The 16,447-nt window shown below is 38.0% G+C and overlaps 1 protein-coding gene across 1 annotated transcript in view; it reads right to left on the bottom strand.

Annotated features, from left to right (window-relative positions):
• DNAH11 (dynein axonemal heavy chain 11) overlaps positions 1 to 16,447 on the bottom strand; it is a 353,936-nt gene that overhangs the window by 248,230 nt on the left and 89,259 nt on the right. The window contains exons 29-30 of the mRNA XM_061165046.1: positions 7,530 to 7,679; positions 4,139 to 4,372 (exon numbers count right to left, since the gene is read on the bottom strand). Of these exons, the coding sequence (XP_061021029.1) occupies positions 4,139 to 4,372; positions 7,530 to 7,679 (384 nt within the window). The remainder of the gene's footprint in view (positions 1 to 4,138; positions 4,373 to 7,529; positions 7,680 to 16,447) is intronic.

Genomic DNA, 16,447 nt, shown 5'->3' with positions numbered 1-16,447 from the left:
ATCACTTGGCAAAGAGCTACAAGATATACTTTAAAAGAAAAACTGGACTTAGAAATAAGCAGCATTTAAAAAAATGAGCAAAGTCATTGTGAAATATATTGATAAATCTATGTAATATTTAAAATGATAACAACACAATGAACCAGGGGTTAATATAGGATAAGATTAGACAACAAGTAAATGGGGAAGGGGAGATGAAGAGAAGCCCTCTAAGGTCTTTAGGAGGAAGAAGTAAGAACTATTAAAGGCAGAATGTAAGCATCATGAGCACAGAAACTACACAGCCAGAACCACAGAGCCTAGAACAGTGCCTGAAGAGCGGTCAGACTGTTGGAGTCAACTTGAGTCTGGCAGAAGGGAGGGCATCAATTCTGGTATAGCCACATAAAAGAATACTATTTGACCATTTCTAGTATGAATTTGATATTGTGTGTGTCAAGGGAAAATGTAACAAAATGCATGGAAGTAAAAAAAAAAGACATTTCTCTTATTTATACAATCAACATAAGTAACTATGGTTACAGGCGTCCCCTGTGGCTCAGATTGTAAAGAATCTGCCTGCAATGTGGGACACCCAGGTTCCATCCCTGGGTTGGGAAGATCACCTGGAGAAGGAAATGGCAACAGCTACATACCAACATGGGAACAGCTACATACCAACACACACACACACACACACACACACACACACACACACATTTATACAGAAAGAAAGAAACAGTAGATAAAAGGAAAAATTTTTGACATCTATATGCCAAAAAGTTTTCAATGCTTTTCTGTGGGAAGTGAATCTATGAGTGTTTTTTAAAGTCAGTTTTAATGAGGTGGATGAAACTGGACCCTGTTATACACAGTGAAGTAAGACAGAAAGAGAAACACAAATGCTTTATATTAACACATATATATGGGATATAGAAAGTCTGTAATGACAATCCTACATGCAGGACAGCAAGAGAGACACATATGTAAAGAACAGACTTTTATATTATGTGGGAGAAGGTGATGATTTGAGAGAATAGCATTGAAACATATACAGTACCATATGTAAAAGAGATGATCAGTACAATTCAATGCATGAAGCAGAGCACCCAAAGCTAGTGCTCTGGGACAACCCAGAGGGACAGAGTGGGGAGGGAGGTGGCGGGGGTGCAGGATGGGGGACACATGGGTACCTGTGGTTGATTTATGTTGATGTACGGCAAAAATCATCACAATATTGTAATTATCCTCAAATTAAAATAATTTAATTTTTTAAAAAAGAAAAAAATTATTTGCCTTTTTTCCTTTCTGTATCTGAGTTTTCATCTTTAACAATACATAATAATGAAATCATGAAACTGAAGATGATAAAGTTGATATAAAAAAGAAATATCCATAAAATATCATTTACTGTTTTAAGCATTATTCTAACTATCACAAAAAATAATGGGGGCAAGGAGAACAGAAAGGAAGGAGGACATCAATTCTGGTATAGCCACATAAAAGAATACTATTTGATAATGTCTACTGTGAATTTAATGAAGAGAGGAGAAAATATTAGCATAGAGTAAGTAGAAATGTGCTTCTTGAAAGACTGAAATTTGAGGAGTGATTGACAGTAGCTGAAATTTAAGATAGGATATTAATTTAAGTATTTTATAGTATCCTTATATATATTTTAAAATATATAATAAAAATACTGCAGTTATAACAATAGCATAGATAACAATAAATCAACTAACCAGAAAGTTAATTTTATAAGCATAATAGAATTCATTACAATTTACTTATCTCAGTTATTTTTACCCATGGAAAAAAACAGCTTTCTCATCCATGTGACATTGACGACAATGGCAGAGATACTGTCCGAGGGAATAAACAGCCACATCTATCAATCTAAGCCTGTAACTTCAAGCCTACTAAATAGAAATTCATGCCCCATTTTCCTAAGGATGTAAGAACAAGAATACACTGTTCTTCAAAAGTAAAGGATGCAAAAACTTCTTTAGAAATGTAAATAAGTTAGGTGGTCTCTTCACAAGATGAATGGAGAAGGAAATGGCAACCCTGTATTCTTGCCTGGATAATCTCATGGACGAGGAGCCTGGCAGGCTACAGTCCATGAACTGTAGAGTTGGACATGACTGAGCATACACAGACACCCAAGATTATAAGAGCCAAATTAAAAGGAATAATTTTTCCAGTAGTCACGTATGGATGTGAGAACTGGACCATAATGAGAGCTGAGCACCGTGGTATTGGAGTAGACTCTTGAGAGTCCCCTGGACTGCAAGGAGATCCAACCAGTCCATCCTACAGGAAATCAGTCCTGAATATTCATTGGAAGGACTGATGCTGAAGCTGAAACTCCATACTTTGGCCACCTGATGCGAAGAACTGACTCACTGGAAAAGACCCTGATGACGGGCAAGATTGAAGGCAGGAGGAGAAGGGGGCGACAGAGGATGAGATGGTTGGATGGCATCACTGACTCTATCGACTTGAGTTTGAGCAAGCTCCACAAGTTAGTGATGAACAGGGAGGCCTGGAGTGCTTCAGTCCATGCAGTCACAAAGAGCCGGACATGACTGACCAACTGAACTGAACTGAATCAACCCAAGTATTCATTATCTAAATCTGTATGATTTTTAAGGCACTCCAGTTAAAATACTGCTAAGAAGAGATGCAAAGAAGAGGAATGGAAAGCACTCTCAAGCCAGTGGACTGTACCAGTGTTACTTACAAATTTTATAACATTGGGAAAGTCATTTAATAAATGTGGATTCTGACTTTACCCACTGAACACAAGAAGGGTAGACAAACTAATATTTAAACAGTGCTCGCTTTGGCAGCACATATACTAAACTATTTAAACAGATAGTTAGGGAGTTTGAGATGGACAGGAACACAGTGCTATAGTTAAAACAGATAACCAATAAAGACCTACTACACAGCACAGGGAACTCTGCTCAGCTATGTAACAACTTAAACGGGAAAAGAATTTGAAAAGTAATAGATACATGTATAAGTGTAACTGAATCACACCTAAAACTAACACAACACTGTTAATCAACTATGCTCCAATATAAAACAGAAAGCTAAAAAAATAAACAAATATCTTTCAAAGTGTAATATTCCCTTTTCTTAACTAATAATATTTATTCTAATATATAATGTTTATGCAGAATCACACCAGCATGGTTTTTTCCAAAATACACAACAATGCTTCTCAAACTCAACTGCATACAGATCTTCTGAGATCTTTTTAAAAAACATACTTTGGTACAGTAGGTGTTGGGTAGGCCTTGAGATTTTGTATTTTTGTCACGCTCTCTGGTGATACCAATGCTGCTGACACATGGAAAATACTGGGCATGTTGGCCCTAGAAGATAAGCCTCATATTCTCTTAATCTATATGCCAAGAGAATCTCTGAATTGTTTCACAGCCAAGAGCACATCTTAAGAGGGGAAATTTAAGGAGAAGTAATAGGATGACTGGGGTAAATAAAATGGAGTTCAAAATAGACCCTCTTCAAAAGTTGCTCACCTGTGATTTCTAATGAACAGATAAAGAAAATACATGAAAACATTTGTCTTGTTTGAACAGTCCTCTGTCTTACTGAGTCAAGAAAATCAGGCACCAAGTATGTGATCAGTCTAGATGGAGAGTCTTACCTAGGAGGAAAGAAATTGGTACCATATCTAGGTGTGGGTGAAAGACTAGATTCTTCCGAGATAATAGACAAGAATGGACGTTTTTTATTTTTTATTGATGTATAGTTGATTTACAATGCTGCATTAATTTCTGTAATACAGCCACCTGACTCAGTTATATATATATGTGTGTGTATACATATATATATATCCATACATATATAATACTTTTTTATATTCTTTCCATTATGGCTTATTTCAGGATACTGAATATAGTTCCCTGTGCTATTAGGACCTTGTTGTTTAAAGATGGATTTTTTTAAACCAATGTAAAAAATAAGAACACCACCAAGCTAAAAAATGGATAAACAAGTGACTGCTAAAAATTTCCCCAGCATCATGCCCTTGACACATAAAACACTTCATAAACAAGAATGAATGAATGAAGCAAGCTTACCTCTTCAAGTCCCTTAAAATCGCAAAATCATGAATTTTACAAAATACCTGTTTTTTATGGAAATCCTTTAGGGCCGTTTCGTAGCCTTCCTCTAGCCTACTGAAGGCTATTCCTACATCTGTAGTCCACCAGATTTGCGAGCTAGTTAGCGCAACTTGAGCCGGGAAATCAAAAATCCACAGTTCCCTGGGTTTGTCTTCATAGACTGCGATGGCCTCTGTGATGGAATGACGCACTGTCTCCTGCATGGTCCGTTCCAGCTTCAGGAGCCAGGTTTCCACCTTTTAAAGCAAACAAATGTAGTAACACAGGCTTACCTATGGAAGAGGGATAACGCTATCCTCTCTCAGGCTTGAAGGCTACTAAGAGAGGAAGGCTTCAGGTGGATTTATTGGGTTGGCCAAAAGTTTGGTCAGGCTTTCTGTAAGATCTCATGGAAAAACTCAAATGAACTTTTTGGCCAACCCAATGTTTTAAACTCCTGTACTAGAAGGTAACTCAAAGGGGCCGGTGAACTACTGACAGAGGAAGTCTTCCCTACAGAAAACTGTCTTCTGCCAGGATACCGCTCATCTTCTTTCACCTACCAGCTGCCTCATAAATTTCCACACCCTAACCAGACAAGGTGTTCTCCATTCTCCATTTTTCAGATTTGAAGACCAGAAGGCTCTAGATCAAGTTCCTGTCTGGCAACACACAGTGTTTTGAGAAACCAAACATCACAGCCAGTATGTTAGAGTAAAATTCTAGAGATGTGAAAATCACAGGATAGGGATTTTTTAAAGTGTACCTGATATAACAATGCTGTGCTATTTCAGGTGTATAGCAAAGTGATTCAATTATACACATATATGTATTATTTTTCAGATTTTTTGCCATTATAGGTTATTATAAGATATTGAACACAGTTCCCTGTGCTATAATAGGTCCTGTTTATTGTAAACATAGTAGTGTGTATCTGTTAATCCCAACCTCCTAATTTATCCCTTTGTCCCCTTTCTCCTTCAGTAACCATACATTTGCTTTCTGTGTCTGTGAGTCCAGAAAACTGATTTTTTAATTCATTTTTGATGATTTTTAAATATACTGAAGATTCTACCCTAAAATCTCCATAGTACCTAGTCTTACAGTGTTTTCAGCAAGTGTCTTAATTACATTCCCTACTGGCTCTCATCTTCACACTTGTCAGAAATTAGACAGTAGGAGAGATGAGAAAGAGGACAACTGCTGACTTGTGAAAATCAATCTTGAAAAAAATTCATTCAAAGTGTATTTTGTTCCCACAGATATATTTCAGCCAGTTTTCCATTCTATTCAATTATGCTATATTTGTCTGTATATATGTCTCCTGGGGATGATGTTATATAACAAAAGGATACCTATATCATTTGAAAATAATTGACCATGGCGATAAAAATGACTATACTAAATAAATTCCAAGGACTGTATGAGATCCTGAAATTATATAATTGATTTCTTTCCCTGCCTCTGTGAAGATGGCAGCAGTATTCATTCCTACAACCTCTTTCTCTGGAGAAGTGGGAAGGAGTGGTGTGTGGTTCAATGAGTTGACAGCCTTCCCTATTGGAAGAAGAAAGCACAGCCTTTGCTATGGCCCAATATCCTAGGAGCCTTCTCCCCTGGCCTCCTGGCCGGGCTTTGTTCCCATGCCTGAGTGCAGGAGATCTAAGCACTACTATCGTCACTCAGCACAACTCAACGTCACCAAGCAACAGGCTCCTTCAGTAAGTAAGTCATACATCATTTTAGCATCTCCCAGATGCTCTGGGATCCATGTCCTCAATGTGGCCACCTGTTCTTCAGAACTCTCCAGTCCATCTGGGAAGACCAAACATACATACACAGTATGTGTATGTACCATACATACATACACACACATCAGCCCATGTTTAGAGACTATGCCACCAAGATCAACTCAGCTCAATATGAGTTGAGAACTAAGCCCTGATGAGGTGCTTGCTTGATACCTTCTCACATCTTAGTGTTTCATCAGCTTCTGTCCAACTCTTTGTAACAAGAATCGCCACTTCCTGTTATCACTAATTACGTGAGCATCTATTTCTTCAATGAGCCCAAGAGTTCCCAAAGGACAGGTGCTATGTCTTACTCATTTCTGGATTTCCAAAGGCCAAACCCAGTGGCTGGTACATAGTGGGTATTCAATAAACACTTGTCAAATAAAAGGCAAACAGCCAAAATTGGGAGGAAGCAATCATAAAACTGTGGGGTAGGGGGGAAGGCCTAAAGGAAAAGCATCTTTTAATAAAACAAAGGCAATTAGAGGGTACATGCGGTACATGCCCAAAAGTCTCTAGCATAAGTTGCTTATACAGGATAAACTAGAGCACTGTGAAAACTTTCAATATCAAAGGTTTCTGCTAGTGATAACTGCATCTATCAATTGGATTGTCCTCCTTCCAGGCACTATGCCAGTCAGCTAGCAGTCTGCTGGGGAGGAGGCAGACAGCAACACACTTTTGTCAAGATAGTTTATGGTGATTTTTTCTAATCACTGTAATAATATCCTAAAGAGCCCAAGAGATCAAATATATACTTTAATCAAAGTATTCCACCATCTGCTTTCCCTGCATTTGGCAGGATTTTTCTGGTTCAATATTAAAAAGCAACAGAGAAAACCCCTGTAGAAAAAGGGGCTGCTATCAGATTTTTGCAAAGGGCCCTTTAAAGAACCCCCTGCCTCAACCTAAACTGTTCTTTAATAGAGGCTACTCTCTCCGTTACTTGTGGATTAATTTTTAAGTTATACAAGCATCATCATAAAAAGATGCAATTCCTCTAAATCATCTGAAAACACCAATAGCTCCTTCATAAATCATAACGAGCTGTTCTTACAGATAACTGTTAAGAATATATTTGAGGTGCTTGTGAGAGAAGAGAACATGTTAACTGTCTGTGCATGCGGTAACTGGTACATGTGACATCAGCTTTGCGGACTCAACCAAAGTTATTTACAAGCAGCCACTGACAACATCCACCTCAGAATCCTGAACCGCAGCCACTTTCTAATGTGCTTCACTGCAAGGCGCTGCTTCACCATAATCCTTCCCTGAATGGTGAGCAGGGCTGAAAGCAATTCTCTCTGTAGGAGACTCAGTCACTGGGTGGCATTTGCTACTAATTCTGGGGTCTGCTCATTCAGTCCATGGCAGTCCTTCCTGTCCAGCTCAACTGCTAGTATCTTCGAGCCCGTGCAGGCTTCAGCAGCCTGATGCAGAGTAGGAAGCTTGGCAGAGGACTCCTCGGACACACCAGACCGACGTAAGCAGGAATCTCAGAGCACAAGACTAAGCAGAGCCTGACAACTGACATGAATGGACAATTTCTGGTTCCATTCAACTTTTAAAAATGACACCCCCATCCTCCCCTAGCATAGAGAATCTCATAATCAGCTCTTACATGGCCTATGCATTCACACTCAGCTGGGAATGGGACGTACTCCTTGTCTTTGCTGTACATTCCAACCGCCCTGTGTGCAGAGACATCCTGCTCATCTTCAAACTGCAGATCCGCAATGCTGTCGAAGAGTTTGGAAAGGTGGCGTGTAACCTAAGACAAGATACAAGAAGAGATAAGAGCACTTCTTACTGGAGGAGCATTCTGGGAATCGAAAGGTGGCTAAATGAATTCACAAAACTATCTTTATATAGTCACAGAGTTGCCTTAAAATGTTTTTTTTACTTCCAAATAAAAATCATTTCTTCAATTTCAGAGTCTGAAATGACCTTGGTGGAGAAGTAGCCAGGCACTCTGATCACATCATCAGGTGTTGGGAGGTGAATGCTTACCCAGGTAGGTCATCTGTTTGCTCCTTAAAGTTGGAGACTTACCAACTTCTCTATCTGTACCATATTCCTGCAGCAATCATTCTGCTGGAAATTTTGTGGTCAGGTTATTAAAATTCAGATATATATATTTTTACACCATAAAAACCTTATAAAAAAAGGTATTAAAATATTTGAAACAAAAATGTAAATTAGACCTTATCCTTGGGTCAGGTCATTTGCTACCATGCATCTGCTTTGATACTGACATGAGTCCCATGGCATATTTGTTACATAAGAAGGGTGAACGGGATTCTCCCATTTTCATTGACAAAGAAATTGAAAGTCAAGTATTAGGTGACTTCATCAAGTTGACATTGCTAAATGTAAGTGGCAGTTAGATCTTAAACCTACAAGTCCAGGCCACATTTACAAAGTTCAAATTCTTCTGGCCTCCTAACTTTTTAGATCCGAAGTTGTGGGAATCCCAAAAGAATCCCCAACAATATAACATACTGAACCCTGTGCAGGTTCCAGACTACTTGAAATATAAAACAAACCAAGTTAAAAAACAAAGATCTGCACTTGTTCTGCTAGAGGTCAGTTCAGAGAGGAAAGCCCAACTGGCCTCCATGCAGTACATGAGAACCAGTAAGCCTTCTCCATCTGGTCACATCAGAACAGGCTGGGACCAGACTCTCCACCTAAAAGGGCTGGCGAGGAGGAAAGGAGAGGAAGAAGTGTGTTCTGCAGGCTCTCAGTCAGGCAAGGCACTCTACCTGCTCTGGGGTAGACTGAATAAAGGGCAGAGTGGACCACAGGAAGTATCAGGAGTGGGAACCAGTATTCCCTCCTTACACGTGGCAGAACTAAAAGCTGCAAAGCAGAACAGTTTGGTGAATCCTCAAAAAGTTAACATAGCGACTTCCCTGGTGGTCCAGTGTTTAAGCATCTGTCTGCCAAAGCAGAGGACACGGATTCAATTTCTGGTCTAGGAAGATCCCACAGGCTGCAGAGCAACTGGATCCATGAGCCACAATGACTGAGCCCACGCTCCACAACAAGAGAAGCCACCGCAAGGAGTAGCCCATGTACAGCGACCAGAGAGTAAGCCCCCACGTGCCTCCACCAGAGAAAGCCCAGTCAGCAATGAAGTTCCAGCACAAAAATGCATACATAAAATTAGAAAAAGAATAAATAAAAGGTTAACATAGGCTTGCCGTAAGACCCAGAAATTTCACTACTAGGTATATACCCCAAACTACAGAAAACAAGTACTCAAAATACCTGTACAAAAATACTCATAGCAGTATTATTCACAAAAGGTGGAACTAACCCAGGTGTCCACTGACGGGTGACAGACACCCTGTGGCATATCCATACAACGGGATACTGCTCAGGCATCAAAAGGAATGAAGCACCGGTGCATGCTACAGTATGGATGAACCTTGTCGAAAATGTCATGCTGTTAGGAGGTGACCAGGGGGAGCAGGCAAGGGAATGTAGTGACTTCTTGATGGGCGTGGGGCTTTATATCAGGGTGATAAAATAATTTGGAACTAGGCAGAGATAACAGATGCAAAACACTGTGAATGTACAAAATGCCAATGAATCATACGCTTTAAAATGCATAATCTTGTGTTGTCTGAATTTCATCTCAATAAAAATAATAAAAAATAATAAAAACCAGAAGATGGTTTCAAGCCACAGAAAATTTCTTGGCACATGGTATTACAGCCATCTCTGTAATGAGATTTTCTTGAAATACAGTTTAACCAGACTTGATAACTATCCCAACATCAGCTTCTAGGAACAAGAGCAACCTGCCTAAATTTCCCACATGACAAGACCACTATCAATACTGGGAAGGAACTCAAGGGCGATTTAATCTCTGAAGCTTTTATCCTTCACATTTTTGCTGTATTCGCTCTTTTAGAAGAAAATCACAACAAGGAATCTTCCCCGTTGAAAACAGATGATTTTCTGCAGCTCTCACTTTCAGTGTAGACAAAGTGGTAGCCGATGATTATTGCTTGGGTTATCACAGTTACTGCATCCCTGCACATAACCCAGAGGACATTTACACACAGTCTCTCCAATCATCTCACAGTTCGCTGTCACAGCTGAAGTGGCCAGCAAGTGCACAGATGTTTAATGGCTTCTACTGCATAACGGGCCTAAATAACATTCAGGTACAAAGCTGCAGGATAAATAACTCAACCATCAGACACCCTCACACATCACTGCTTTGGCCAGGAAAGAGTTTCATAAGAACTTCTAATCCTGCAGTCATTCAGTGGGTGACCAGGACATGCAAACCCCACAGCTTGCTGTTCTCCTGTGACTTATACCTGGCATGCTGGAAGTTAGATAGTTTCCTATTATGCCCTCCACTTCGAGCTTCTGAGAGAACACAACCATTTTCTTAACTAACATGCACGCTGTTGCCCTCAAATTAGTTCCATTTCTTTGTACATGTTAACACAAAATTTAAATTCCTCTTTGCTAGTTGGGTCTTTGGAAAGATCTTTAATTTTACAAAAAATAAAAAAATAAAAAACTGATGCCTCCCTCTTTTTACCTAAGAAGAAACAAAATGGATATGAAAATTTCAAATCATGAAATTCAATAATTTGATTATATCTTGAACAGGTTTCTAAAAGGTTAGTGACAAAAACTAAAAGGTCATGTTTCACAGATTTACAGTAAATCAGGTGCATGCCCCCATTGGGGTGTCGGTATTCAGGCAGGTCCTGCTTTGGACAGTAGTGCAGGATTGTAAGAACAACTGTGCAACCTCTACAATCAATGGGTAAACATGCAATTGTGCTCTGGACTTTAAAAATTTTTGTTAAAATATTAAAATCCCTCTCACTGTTGGTTATAGAAGTATAGGGAAATAAAAAACTGTAAATAAATATTTAGTACACTAACTGAAAACCCTAAAAAATTAAAAATTGTTTTAGTTCTTTTTAGGAAAGTTATCAGGTATAGTTCAAACAGCACTTGCCTCCTCCTTCTCATCTGAGAACTTAAGATTCCAAATGAGCATCTTTCCTGTGCTTTGTGTAATCTTCATGTTCCTTTGGAAGTCTGGATCAGCTGCCAACATTTCATCCTTTGAAGCCCCGTGTCCTGGTATTTCTAAGAGTTTCTTTAATGTGGATTTTCTTTTTTTTTTTTTGGTGTCACTACCTCTGGGAAATCTTCCTCCTTTTTATCTCAACCACTGTTTAGATTTGTTTTGATTAAGTTCATTTTCACTATAGTCCTCTGGCTGCATATCTAGAATCTCTCAAAAGGTGATGGCATTTCTACATTCAGCTTTTTCATCCATGACTATATTTATGATTCAAATTTCACTTTAGCGTTATCAATTTTCACTTCTTTGCTACACTTCCAACTTCATCACTAATTCTCTCTTTTGATGGTGTATTTTTATAAAATATCAGGTGGGTTCTTCTCTGGGGACAAATCTGTAGCACACTATGTTCTCTGCTGACTTCGTGAGAACTGAACAGCAAATGTGTGATGGTCAACCACAGACAGACTTTGAAAAGTGTGACGTTACTGATCATGTGTCAAGATGTACATCTGTCATTCACGTGGCGATTTTTGTGGACTGAGGAACCAGCGATTAAGTTTGTGCTTCTCAAGATCAGTCACAGTTAACACACCATAGTATGTGAAATGTGAACCATATTATTGGGGGGAATGGAGTTATATAATCAATCCTTGATAACTGAAATTAATATTTTTCAGATTTCTGCACAAGGAGACCTGCCTTTTTAAGAGCTTTCATTTATGTCTGTAAATAAAGTAAAAAAAAACCTACTTATCTCAGTAATTTTATAATTTAAAATGAAAACTAATACAATGATCAGATCAACAGTCTGCTCTATGTTCACCTAGAGAACAAAGGGAAGAAAATGAAATTATGTAGCTTCTGCATATGCGTCTATGCATAGTTCCCATGTATTGCTATGTACTAACTTCTCTGTATGGCTATCATACATTCTCAAAGCTTTCCCCAGTGCTTTTTGCTTATATTTCATTGCATATTTGCCCATCTATGAAAGATGCTGCTGCTGATTAACAGAGATAAAATAGACACAAAGTCTTAATGTCATTCCTAGCATGGTGAACACCTCAGAGTTCACACATACATAGTAATTAACTCATTTATTCATAATGATGGTAATACTCATGATAGTATTTGTGAGAAGTATATAACATCCTAAATGTAGGCAGTCTTATCTATTTTTACATGTACTGAGTCTATTACTTTTACATGTACAAAAATTTGAGCCTGCTAAAATGTTGAATAGTTTGTTGTCTTTTATATTTTTAATGATAGTATAGGTGACAGTACACGGACACATATCATTGTCTGAAGCCTAAATATGCAAAAAACTTCTAGGAATATGTTTAATCAGTTATATCACTTTCATATAATGATAACTTCTACAGATATTAAACATCATAGTGTAGAAGAATATTTCAATTTTTATTAAATATAGTGTTCTGACCTACACAAACACTTAAAAAAAAAGTCACCATAATCACTCAAATATAGCATCAAGGAGTATGCTAATAAGATTCTGATCTTCTATATTTCTATATTTTTCAAACTTTCAGTAGTGAACATGCAATTACATAATTCAGAAAGACTATATTTGTTGTTGTTCAGTCACTAAGTCACGTCCAACTCTTTGCGACTCAGTGAACTGCAGCATGCCAGACTTCCCCATCCTTCACTATCTCCCAGAGTTTGCTCAACCTCATGTCCATTGAGTCAGTGATGCCATCCAACCATCTCATTCTCTTTTGCACCCGTCTCCTTTTGCCCTCAATCTTTCCCAGCAAAGATATTAGTTTTTTTATAAATTTTGTAAATGATTATAGCTAATATTAGGTATCAGATATTACCTGGTGTGCTTTTACCAAAACTAAAATCGTAGTATACATAATATTTTGCCATTTGATTTTGTACTTACTAATATAACTTGGATATAACTATATTATCAATGCTGATTCTGTATTTCTTCCTAGACATTTTTAGCATGTGTATATAAATGTATATAAGTGTGCTGACAACACAAACTGAGTTTTCAAATAACCTTTTAAAATATAATTGTATAGAGAGAAAAGTGAAAAAAAATCATAGATGTACAGTTTAATAAATTTTAGCAAAGTGAAAAAAACTCTTGTAAACACTGAGACAATTAAGAAACTGAATATATCTGTACCCAAAAATTCCTCATGGCCCATGTCAGTCACTAGTCCCTTCTCTCAAAAATGGACATTACATAATAAAGGCCATATACAACAAACTCACAGCTAACATCATTCTCAACAGTGAAAAGCTGAAAGCATCCCCTCTAAGATCAGGAATACGGTGTCCACTGTCATCACTTTTATTCCACATGGTTTTCCAAGTCCCCTAGCCATGGCAATCAGAGAAGAAATAAATAAATAAAAGGAATCCAAATTGGAAAAGAAGTAAAACTATCAGATGATATAACACTATACATAGAAAATCCTAAAGATGCTATCAGAAAACTACTAGAGCATATCACTGAATTCAGTAAAGGTGCAGGATACAAAATGAAGGGAATTCCATGGTGGTCCAGTAGAGAGGACTCCCTACTTTTACTACCAAGGGAGTGGGTTCAAACTCTGGTAGGGGAACTAAAATCCTCCAAGCCAAATGGTGCAGTCAAAAAAAGAATTAATACACAGAAATCTCTTGTATTCCTATATATTAATAACAAAATATCAGAAAGAAAAATTAAGGTAACAATCCCCTTTTTTACCACCACATCAAAAAGAATAAAATGCCTATAAATAAACCTACCTAAAGAGGCAAAAGACTGCTGCTATGAAAACTGTAAGACACTGAAGGAAGAAATCAAAGATGACACAAACAGATGGAAAGATATACCATATTCTTGGACTGGAAGAATCAATGTTGTCAAAATGACTGTACTACCCATGGCAATCTACAGATTCAATGCAATCCCTATCAATTTACTAATGGTACTTTTCACAGAACTAGAACAACTTTTTGTTTTTAATTTGTATGGAAACACGAAAGACTCAGAATAGCCAAAGCAATTCTGAGAAAGAAAAATGAAGCTGGGGGGAATAGGCCCCTGACTTCAGACTATACTGCAAAGCTACAGTAATCAGAACAGTACAGTGTTGGCACAAAAAGAGAAATGTAGAGCAATGGAACTGAATAGGAAGTCCAGAGATAAATCCATGCACCTATGGTCAACTAATCCATGACAAACGAGGCAAGAGTACACAATGGAGAAAAGACAGCCACTTCAGTAAGTGGTGCTGGGAAAACTGTACAGTTGCATGTGAAAGAATGAAATTAGAACATTCTCTAACACCATACACAAAAGTAAACTTAAAATGCATCAAAGACATAAAAGTAAGCCTAGTACTATAAAACTCTTAGAGGAAAACATAGGCAGAACACTCACTGACATAAATCGCAGCAATATCTTTTTGGATCCACCCCCTAGAGTAATAAAAATAAAAACAAAAATAAACAAATGAGACCTAATTAAACTTAAAGACTTTTGCACAGTAAAGGAAACCATCAACAAAACAAAAAGAGAACCCACAGAATGGGAGAAAATGTTGGCAAACAAAGTAACCCACAAGGGATTAATCTCCAAAATATACAAATAGCTCATGCAGCTCTATATTAAAAAAAAAAAAATCTAAAAAGGTCAGAAGCTCTAAATAGACATTTTTCCAATGAAGATACATGTCCAAAAAGCACATGAAGAGATGCTCAGTATCAGTAATTATCAGAGAAATGCAAATCAAAGCTATAATGAGCTATCACTTTATACCAGTCAAAATAGCCATCATCAAAAAGTCTACAAACAATAAATGCTGGAGAGGGTATAGAGAAAAGGGAACCGTCCTTTTTGGTTGGTAGGAATGTAAGTTGATATGACCACTATGAAGAGCAGTATGGAGGTACAGTGGAAAAAGAAAAAAAAAAAGACTAAACAAAGAACTACAACTCTGCAACCCCACTCCTGGGCACATACTCTGAGAAAAACATAATTCAAAAACATACATGGACCTCCAGTGTTCACTGCGACACTATTTACAATAGTCAAGACATGGAAGCAACCTAAACAGACAAAGGGATAAAGAAGATGTACATATATACAATACAATATTAAGCAGCCATAAAAAGAAATGAAATTGGGTCATTTGTAGCAATGTGGGTGGACCTAAAGTCTGTCATACAGAGTGAAGTCAGAAAGAAAAAAATCAAATATCATATATTAAGGCATGTATGTAGAATCCAGAAAAACAGTACAGATGAACCTATTTGCAGGATAGGAACAGAAACACAGACATAGAGAATGGACATGTGGACGCAGGTGGGAAAGGGGAGGGTGGGATAAATTGGTAGATTAAAACCAACATACATACCCTACCATATTTACACAGTGGGAACCTGTTTTATAGCACAGAGGGCCCAGCTCAGGGCTCTGTGATGACCTAGATGTGTGGGACAGGGTAGGGGTGGGAGAAAGGTTTAAGAGGGAGGGGATATGCGTACATGTATAGCTGATCCACTTCACTGTACATCAGAAACTAATACAACATTGTAAAGCAATTATGCTCCATTTTTACACAAAAGCTAACGCTTCAAAGCCAGAAACCCTGCCCACTGAATTTAAGTTGGAGCTGAACAACCTAACATCAAACAAAAGCCAGGATCAGGAGTTTTAGATTCCACAGCAAAGCCTAAGACTCTTTAGCAGTGGGATCCTAAATTTATACAATTTTTTATCTTGTTACATCAAGTGGTGTTTTAATCCTGCATTATAATAACCCTGATTTTGTTGTATAACTTATAAACTCGCTGTGGAAGGAATTCCAATAAAAGAGCTCCAACAGAATTCCAAGCAGTGGCAACATATTGGCAAAATGAAAAAAAAAAACAAAACATATGTTGTTATATAACCTGTAGTTAACCATATGTTAACCATTTTGCAAGGATGATCAAGGATAATCCCTACTGGATATATAATTTAGATTTTATTTAAAAACTGATTGTCTATTTTCTTGTCACACACAAATGCCTAGGCCATTTGAGTACAAGGCCACCTTTATACATAGGCATCCATTTGAAATGTGACACAGTCCTAAATTATACTGGCAATCCACTCCAGTATCCATGCCTGGGAAATCCCATGGACAGAGGAGCCTGGTGGGCTACAGTCCATGGGATCACAAAGACTTGGACATGACTGAAGTGACTAAGCATGTGTGCATGCATACCAAGTGGAGCTATTCTCACTGGCAATTTCTATAATAAACTACACTTAGACAAACAGCTTCCATTCCTTGGTGTTCAGCTGAAGGTGAGTAGAGGTAATGGCAAGGTAGTCAAAACCATGACCATCTCTTATGTCCGTTTTCTTTTCCTGCCTCTTCCTTTATTCCATCCTCAGCCCCAACCTAAAGTCAAGGACAACTGCCTCCCTCCAATGCAGGTACCTATGAGCC

The sequence above is a fragment of the Dama dama genome, chromosome 18, assembly GCF_033118175.1.
Source record: "Dama dama isolate Ldn47 chromosome 18, ASM3311817v1, whole genome shotgun sequence".
Classification (NCBI taxonomy): Eukaryota; Metazoa; Chordata; class Mammalia; order Artiodactyla; family Cervidae; genus Dama; species Dama dama.
This window is presented reverse-complemented; position numbering and strand designations above follow the sequence as displayed.